Source organism: Perna viridis, chromosome 6 (assembly GCF_037379345.1).
Source record: "Perna viridis isolate PV_CMFRI_1.1 ecotype Kerala chromosome 6, ASM3737934v1, whole genome shotgun sequence".
Taxonomy (NCBI): Eukaryota; Metazoa; Mollusca; class Bivalvia; order Mytilida; family Mytilidae; genus Perna; species Perna viridis.
The window spans coordinates 47,610,414-47,619,904 of NC_142450.1; the positions used below are offsets into that span (position 1 = coordinate 47,610,414).

At 33.1% G+C, this 9,491-nt stretch overlaps 2 protein-coding genes across 2 annotated transcripts; both read left to right on the forward strand.

Annotated features, from left to right (window-relative positions):
- The first annotated feature begins 1,209 nt into the window (after positions 1-1,209).
- Positions 1,210-4,294, forward strand: LOC148615328 (uncharacterized). Its single transcript, XM_088590490.1, has 4 exons — positions 1,210-1,231; positions 1,760-1,867; positions 3,476-3,589; positions 4,014-4,294. Exons 1-4 carry the CDS (start codon positions 1,210-1,212, stop codon positions 4,292-4,294), a joined length of 525 nt encoding a protein of 174 aa, XP_088446616.1.
- Positions 4,295-4,336: 42 nt separating this feature from the next.
- LOC148615329 (uncharacterized) lies at positions 4,337-7,586 on the forward strand. The gene is made up of 4 exons (XM_088590491.1): positions 4,337-4,354; positions 5,045-5,291; positions 6,348-6,518; positions 7,141-7,586. Exons 1-4 carry the CDS (start codon positions 4,337-4,339, stop codon positions 7,410-7,412), a joined length of 708 nt encoding a protein of 235 aa, XP_088446617.1. The 3' UTR covers positions 7,413-7,586.
- Positions 7,587-9,491: the final 1,905 nt, after the last annotated feature.

A 9,491-nucleotide genomic window follows, 5' to 3' on the forward strand; every position in this document is an offset into this window, starting at 1 on the left:
AGGAATCTCTTCCAAGAACTATATATTTGTATCTAGGTGTACCATCTTTTTTGGAAAAACAACGATGTATGATGTTTTTAAGTCGGGGTTTTAACTGAGTATGGGGAATAGAAGTATACAGTGTTGAAAAATCATAGGTTTTAATGCTATTTTATTCAGATAATAGTCTTGAACTGATTGTCTCCAAAAGATCTTTCGAATTTTTCAGGATCCACATTGAATTAATACCACTACGAGAGTAACAAGTGTTGTGGTAGGACTTCAGACCCTCTTTGACAGTTGTGAGTATAGAAATTAAAGATTTTGAAAGAGGTTTGGTGGTACATTTTGCAGATCCAGCTATGAAACGTTGTTTGTATGGATTCTTGTGAACAAAACAGAAAAGGAAATCACGAATGAAATAAATCAGTTCTCATGATTTAGATTTACACACATTAAAGGTCGACAAGTTAAGTTGAATTTCGTTTAAACGTAAACAAAGGCTACAGAGGGAATTATAAAGGTAAAACAAAGACTTGTACTCTTTAAGGTAAACATATTAACAAAAAGTGTATTGGAAAAACCTTCTTGGAAGGTAAAAATGCGATTGAAAATTGTCTTTTTATGGTTTGAATTCATGTGTCAAGACAAAATGGCACTGTATAAAAATTGGAATATCAATAGATTGCATCGTAAAAGAAAGCTGTTATTTAACCTTTTTGAAGCTGTTATTTAACATTGTCGTACATTGAAACAGAATAAGGGAAACAACAAAATAACTGAACTCTAACCCGATCCGTAATCAAGTCAAGTCCAAAATAAATAGATATTACATCGCTGGAACACTGGTACCGCAATGGTCCTGACTTGGTACAGGCACTTCAGACGAAATGGTGGGTTATATCTAGGTTTTACAGCGCACAAAACCTCCTCCTTCAATTGCAGCGTGACTATAGACTTTAAAAGCATTTGCATTCTTTTGTCATAATCGGTAAATCAGCGGTCACATCAGCACATGAAAAAAAAATAATAATAATACTAATAATAAAATTACTCATTGTTTAAGAATAAACAGAGTATTTTTCAACCAAAGAAAAAAAAGAATTTTGTAAGAGACATTTTAAGATTCATTTCCTTATACCCCTGATTCAGGAGTCTGTTACGTTCAAGGAAATCAGAGTAGTTAGTACTTGCTCTAGCGTATCCAATGAATTGATTTATATGCAGGAGATGAAGGAATATTGCAGCACAGGTAAGAAAAAATATGATATTAAAATTAAAGTCGTCTCCTTTATCATAAATCTTAGTGCTGAAATGACCACTGTCGTCAAATTCGAAATGCAGGTCTAAAAAAGATGTAGAACAGACTGTTTCTATAGTCTCTTTATCTCGAGCTCTGGTGGATATATTGACGGTAACTATTTACCAAAAGAAGAATTGTTGATGGACAATATATCATCAGTATATCTGTATGTAAGTTAATTTTTACGAGAAAATAGAAAAAAATAAACCTGTCATGGTGGTAGACATCACGCGCCATATCACGCAATAACGTTTTTTTATGACAATAATCTATTTGGTGATGACTATTATCTTGACATGGAATGACTACTTGGTTCTTAAAGCTTATCCAAAAACTGCGGTTTGTAAAATTAGAATAGCCCTTGCAATTTTATTCAGACGTTAAGGTATCTTTCTGATACAACTGGTTGTTGGGATGATTGGTAGCTATATCAATTATCTATAGCAAATAATACTATAATAACAGCGTTTTTTTCAGAATTTGACGGTGATAACTACAAAGAACTAACTCATGGGTTAGGAAGCTATCCGGATATTGTTACAGTTCGGACACTGACCAATGACGGATACATGTCTGATGGAATTGGTTGGTTGGTTACTCTATATGACACATTCAGGAAAAAAATGATCAAACAATTATAATTTACGTGTTGTGGCATTTAATATGATTAGAAACTTACAATATGAATAAATGGAATGACACAAAAGTTGTGAAAGATAAAGCAAGTCACTAAAACGAATTTTATAGTCTTGTTAACGCATCTAAATTAAAACTTCTAAATACTTATCATTAATATACATATCTCAGAATTTCACTGTTTATTGCTTTGACTAATATTTCTTGATATAACTAGAGAATCAGTTATTTAATATTCACGATGCAGTTGGTAGTAGTTAAACGAATTTGACATAAGATACAACGTTTGATCTGAAAAGAATGCATACTATAAAGATACATGGTCTTTAAGTTTATTAAACGACAATTTACAATCCACATGTAGGATAAAATATTATCATACCTGTGTTACCATATCTAGCATGACATTTTCGATTTCAAGTGTTTTAAACACATCTTTTGAAAAAGATAAACATCACTGTGCAAGTGATGACTCCTGTTGATGTGGTTCTGAAAATAAATGAATCAGCATAATTTAAGTAAAACAGTAGTGTAATTCACTATGAATTCTGTTCACTCTATGTAAACTAAGGGTATTATCTGCTATGAAATAATATCCTGCGTACAATTAAGACTACCTCTAACCTCTTCATAATAAACTGTAGTAAATATCATTGTTCCAGTAGTTGAAACAATTTAATAGGCGTGGAAAAGTTTTCACAGTGAAATAATTTCCTCCGGAAAAAATAATGTCATAATTTCCACAGGATAAAATTTCATACGGGTAGTATATATGTCTTACACAGTTACACAAGTCAATGTTTTTACAGGTACAACGCATAATAAAAATGATTAATTGATAATTTACACATATTTAAAATATTATCTGAAACTTTCATTATTTCAGACGTAATCTATTGTCGTATTGGGATAAGTAACAGGTTCTATGTGTAATATTCATTGTGTAAAAAGTTCCGGATCATTGTCAGTTAATTTAGTACAGTTGGATCCTATTTCGATAGTTTTGGATTTGAGTACTTCTTGTATGCAATAAATTTTTCAATGCTGCTGATGAGAGATTATTCATTGAAACACATGTACAGCATATTAGAATTTGCAATATATATGATTGTATAACCAACGGTCTCTAAAGGTATCCACCAACCCAGTAGTCACACTTGTCTGACCCTGAATTATATCAAATTATATTTATCTTATTATCAAACTTTGCAGTATTTCAAATTCCAAAATACCTAAAATACCGAGGTTTTAGTCGTTGTATTGCGTATGGAGACTTCTCGGTGATGGATTTGGTTTTCCATTCCAAAGGTTTTGTTTTGAGTTCTTCTTCAATACGATTATTCTTATGTATTTAGACCTTTCCACATATTTGATTCTAATGCGAAACATCGAATGTATGTGCATTAAAGACTTTCCATCTACAACAAAAACATTTTGTTATGAATATTCAGGAATTATTGAACACACAAGTCTTATACTCCTGACTAAGTCCATTTTGAGTAGAAATGCCTCTGCAACAATTATCTTATAGAAACAAATAATGACTTTATCTTTAAGGTGTGGTCTTCCTCGGCAATACGTCAAGTTTGACCAGCATAGGCGGTGTATTGTTTGGTTATGACGAAACAAAAATAAGACTATGGGTACCCTCAGACTACGGAAATACAAGTTGTGAGTACCTAATACATATTGTAAGTGTGGGTCTGGTCTTTGCCAAGAAAAGTTTGATTTTGCAAAATTACCAATTCTGATGTTTCTTTCATTGATCAAATTTTTAACATGTTTTGGTTGTGTTTTTTCCTTCATTCCTTTTATCGTCTCTAACGAAATATAGGGTAGTTTTACTTGTAAGATAATTCTTCAGCGAGTTTTACCTGTTTGGCGAATCTTCCCACAATTTTTACCTGCTTGGGGATTCTTCCAATGTTTTGTTTACGTATTTGTGAAACCTGTCTTGATTTTATCCAGTTTGGTGATTCTTTCAAAGATTTTACCAGTTTGGTGATTCTTTTCATGATTTCCAACTGCTTAGTGATTCTTCTCATGAATTTTTTATTATTCTCATAATTTATACTTAAAAGTGTTTTCTTTTCAGTTGGAGGACGTGTGTTTGTGGCAAATGACGGTTATCTACTTGGAGGAAAGTTTTCAGGCACTGCTTACATTCTAGGATGGCAACACGATAGTTCACAACAGGTGTTTTATTCTGACCAATTAATTAATGGTACTCACGACTCTGTACTCAATCTACCGTTTACCATTAACCTGACTAATTATTTAGTGTCTGTACAGGTAAATAATTTATTTTCGATGCCATTTGCAGTGCTAAAAGTTGGTGTCCAAGGCTTTGATGAATTCCAAATTACAGTGCTGTAAGCATTCTGTATGCGTTACTCAAGAAAATATATAATACGAAATATGAACAAAGATAATACAGTAAGTAAAAGATGAGCAAATCAAAACGTAGAATGTAACGGGAACTAATTCATTACATTTTCGTTTTAACTGATTAATTAGGAGTAAAAAACATTTTAAATAACATATTGTACTCGCAAGAATGACGTTGAATTTTTACCACATTAGTATTGTTAAGAAAGTTTTGCAGTGAATATGGAAAAATTTAGGTGAAAAAGACAGACAGTACTTGGAGCACCAAAAAGACAGTGTACGAAGAACTAATCGTAAAACACGAAATATACTAAATAAAGTACACACAGGAGAAAACTATAGCACGAAATCCGATAAAAACCAATGCTTCAGAAGGGCAAGCAACTCCTGCTTCAAGCAAAACTTACCCATAAAGTTCTTTTAAAATTAACATTAACGAGATGAGGCGAGAATAATTTCTCTTTTATAGTATTATTTTCATACATCAACAGACATGAATTAAGAAATAATGTTTTAATAAATTAAAGAAGAGTTCATTCACCCTGTTCATGCTCCCAGAGATTGGTCTGAATGATCATGATTCATTTTATAGTGGATATTATTCCGTTCATATATGTTGTTTTACGCTTCTAGCTTTGTTTTCTTGCTGAAATATATGTTTTCTTTTCATTTGGTTTTACACCATTGGCATGACTTTTGTTTCATCTTCTGATAGTAAAACCAAAAAGTTAATTACAGTTTAAAATTCCTAATGGAGACGGCCCAAATGGTGGAATGATGTTTTATGCCGCAGGTACAACCCAGGCAAACACTAAGTTTAATTACGGTGGTCTGCTATACGTCTACAACGAAAACCAAGTTTTACTTTGGCACCCTACAAACAGTCCGATGGTGTATATAGGGGGTAGGTGGGGAAGAGGACAGTGGGCTCAAGAATCTGATCATGTGAACGTTATCGTCAAGGTTTATTTCCTTAGGAAGTCAGGTAAGAATATTTTAAAGCAATAACGCCTGTGCTGGGACAAAATATGGACAAGCATCGAATAAGAAAAGTCTTACCAGTTAAATTGAAAGAAACACATGAGGCCGAATCCCAAGACGTTACCATATTAGAATTTCATTCTCTATATAACAAATTCTTGTATATGAAAAGATACAATCGATCTTTAATTTTTATTCTCAAAATTGATCAGACGCCATAGCAAGGTATGAATTTCATGAGGACAAGTTCTACCTTAATTGACTACGATCACTGTTAGTCATAAACGACAAATGTGGGATTCAGGAGCTTTTCTTGAAAGGACCTAGACTACAACAACAACAAGAAAACACACATAGACACATTTATTGCTACAAACCATGGAAGTTTGTAAAGTTTCAGATAGAGGAAAAATGCAACAATTAGCAACTAAAATATTAAATATGCATTTTTGCACTACGTTGAGCATATTTAATTGAAATTGCAAAAGATGCACCTTTATTAACCATTAATATGTATGGTTTTCACCGTCTGTGATTTAAAAAGAACACATCTTTTACGCTGCAAGACGGTAAATTAGGTTGCTTTTTAGTAAAAAAATAAAATAAAAATAAAACACACAAAGAGTTGACAGTTGACATTATGCAGCTGACTTCGACAAAATATTCATGTACGCAGTCTCCAGTATCCAGATGACGATATATTTGTACCAAGTTTTCATTGCAGATTATAGATTATCATTTCGAACCTTACTCAAGTATTTTTGTTTTACTGTTTTTGGTTTAAATTTATATTTTTAAATGTCGAAACTTCTTAATTTCATAAATTCTTTCGTCTTATTTTTTCAAAGGATTTATCGTTAATTTCATGTTCACGTAACTGTCGAGCAAAATTCATAACATTTCCGAGGTATCGAACCCAGGACCCCTTGCACTATAAGCCGAAGTAATACCGACTGAGCTAGAGAATTCCTCACAAGCAGCTAATGGAACGGCTCATGTAACTTCCGTCCGTGAAAGAAATACCCATTGGCAAAGATATTATCGATTACATTTTTTATAGAATGTCCTTATCCAGACTTACCAGGAAACGCGACGTACGAAGTTACGGGTCTTCAGTATGGTGACATTGTTATATTTACATGCATTGATAATTTCCTCCATCTTGGCGGAGACTTGATCAGGACATGTGAAAGAAACCGTCGTTGGAGCGGAGCACCGCCTTCTTGTATTGGTAAGAGATTATTGACGAAGACTTTAAATATCACTCAATTAAGATGTGGGCTACTATCATGTGCCATTTAATTATCAGATGGTGTACTTCATAACTTGTACGGAACAAAAGAGATAAAAACACAGATAATAACATCAACATATGAAATGCAGTGCGAAACATACCGTGAAAATACTTATATTCATGGATGCCAATGTTTATGGTTTAGAGAAGAAACACTAGTTCGTGGATTCTTGAATTAATTGTTTTGAGGTTTTCAGTAGACACATCAATGGGATTCTCCTTTTCGTTGGGAACCAAATTTCGTGGTTTGGCCTACCCATGAAAACCACGAAAATTGGTACTACACCAACAATAGTACTTCACAGCAGAAAATCGAACAGTAGATAAAGGTTAAAAAAAAACGGAAAACCTCTTAGCAAATACATAAAAAAACAAATATTGTTATCAAAAAATTATTATGATATGAATACGTATTACTTAGCGTTTCATAGAAATATCGTAAGATTTGCTTTTGTAATTTTCGATAATCGACAAAAGAACGAACAATATACAATATAATGTGTAATTACTATATGTATCAGTTCAATGCTATCTTGTCTTTCATATTTTGCATATATAGAATGTCCATATGAAGTGAAAAACAAGGCATTGTCTAGTATAAGTGGTGAAGAAATGACAGAAATTATTACTGAGATACGTGTTATTAAGAGTGACACTGGAGCTTATAGAAGAACACTGATAAGTGCGCATGACAAACGATTTTCGGCCCAGGTTATTGGTTTATTAGGAGTTTTTATATTAGTGACAATTGGTTGTCTGTTGTTCATACCAGACATATATTTTTTGATTATGCATGCAAGAGATTACGGTAGCATTAATAAAAACAAATAGAAGCAAAATAAAACTCAATAATTAAACTATCAGTTTTGTTCATTGGTATATATGTAATGGTGAAGTATGATGGATTCACAAAATTATACCTCGCGATCTGCCATTGATGATCTTTAATTGTACAGTTACACACATTTTTTTAAATTTGTTATTGACATTGGTTCATCTGGTAAGTGGCACAGAACAAAACAAAAAACACAAACACAAACAAACAAAAAAACAAAAAAAAAACTTAAACATTAAGTCAAACTATGAAAAATTATAAAGTTGAGATAAAGTGCAATGATTTAGAAAGGACACTCCTAATTTCATTGAAGTTATGCAATTCAATGCAATGCCGAAAGCAATGACATATTATCGACAAATGCGATGAATTCGTTTTCATATTTGTCAATTTTCAATTCGTTTGTAGAAAAATTTTTCAGACCATGGAGATGTTATGTCATAGCTTATAGTTAATGTTTTCCACAACACTAATAATCAGTAAAGTTTTACTGTCGACAGTATGAAATCATTGGTCGTTAAGATGTGGCATTTCCCCTCTTTTCATTCAGAATTGTCAACTTTCCTTTCATCTGTGGCAACATCCCTTCAGCACCTGCCTATGGAGTGTTCATATCACAACTCATACGTTATGCCAGAGCTTGCCGAAACTACGCAGACTTTTTGTATCGCGCTAAAACTCTAACAAATAGGCTTCTGGTGTTATGGTCGTCATCATGAACTCGTGGATCGTTATGGTGTTATCCATCTGTACCATGAAACTGATTTATTCAACGGTTCATAGTTTTCCTTTCCTCGTCTGTCTACCCCGGACTTGATTTTTATGAGCAACACGGCGGGTGTTTCTAGAATAGCAGAGGACGCTTACCCTACCGGTGCACCTGGTCCATGCTCTCAGTTTTTAGTGGAGTCCGAGATGCTCATTTGCTTTTGTTACTTTGTATGTACGATTTTAGTTACTTTATGTTCTTTGTTGTGTATGTCTGTTTTCCATGTCTGGTTTTTGTCCCTGGATTGCATTCTTTTGATTACCGCTATAACCTTGGTTCCCTTGATTACTCTTAGTTTACCTTGAATACTACATCATATATAAATATCTTGTTGGGTGATTCTAAAAAAAGCAGAATACGCTTACCCTACTTGTGCACCTTGTCTATACTTGTTTGCTAGTTTATCTGTTTTCTTGGTCTTTGCCCATTACGACATTTATGGGAATGGATATCCTGTTGCTCCTTCTTACTCTTATTTGTTCACACTTGAATGAGGGCTAGATCTAAAATTTCAATAGACAAATGAAGGTAGCATGGGAAGATAATGATGAAATTTGAAGGTATTCGAAGTCAGCGGTCACCGTAAGATTATGATCTAAAGGTAAACCTCAAGGGACAAATTTAAGATAGGCAATGTAAGATGATGATCGAATCTTAAAACTCAAGGGACATTTTAAGATAGGTGGCCAGTGTAAGATAATGACCGAAAGTCAAAAGACTAGGGACAGTTTAAGGCGAAATCGATAATTTAGTAGTCAAATGTCCACACTTTTGGAAAACGGCTCATCTGATAGAGATGAAACTTTACAGGAAATTAGAACTTATATGTCGAGTAGTTTTAAAATGTGGATGATCTTCAGTGATCTTCAAATTCAAATGGGTTTCACTGCATTGACAAAATATCTTCCTAAGGCTTAAGCGCAAGGAAAATCATATGAAATGTATATACATGTTAAAAAGACAAAAATTTCCTCTTGGTATTATACTGAATTGTTACCATAACTACTTAAATCTGATAATCTTAAGGAATACCGTGGAAATCTTCTTCATTACTGTTTGATGTATACTGCCTTTTAAACAATTATTTTAAAAGACAGAAAATCAGAAGAATCTAAACTAGCATGTTATTTTTATTATAGTCTTATCTGATGTTTGGAATTGAAAGTAATTAAGCGTGACCATGACAAATGTGATCCCAACACTCAGTAGAGCAATCAAAGCACGCACTTCACAAAAACTTTGAGATAATAATCACAACATAAATTGAATAAGCACCTTCGTCTCGGTTCAAAATGGAAACTCCGAA

Coding starts and splice junctions, on each gene's coding strand:
- LOC148615328 (XM_088590490.1), top strand. CDS start 1,210: ATGAAGGAATATTGCAGCACAG. Junction 1,232..1,759: donor GAAGGAATATTGCAGCACAG/GTAAGAAAAAAT, acceptor CGTTTTTTTCAG/AATTTGACGGTGATAACTAC. Junction 1,868..3,475: donor ATACATGTCTGATGGAATTG/GTTGGTTGGTTA, acceptor TTTATCTTTAAG/GTGTGGTCTTCCTCGGCAAT.
- LOC148615329 (XM_088590491.1), top strand. Junction 5,292..6,347: donor TTATTTCCTTAGGAAGTCAG/GTAAGAATATTT, acceptor CATTTTTTATAG/AATGTCCTTATCCAGACTTA. Junction 6,519..7,140: donor AGCACCGCCTTCTTGTATTG/GTAAGAGATTAT, acceptor TTGCATATATAG/AATGTCCATATGAAGTGAAA.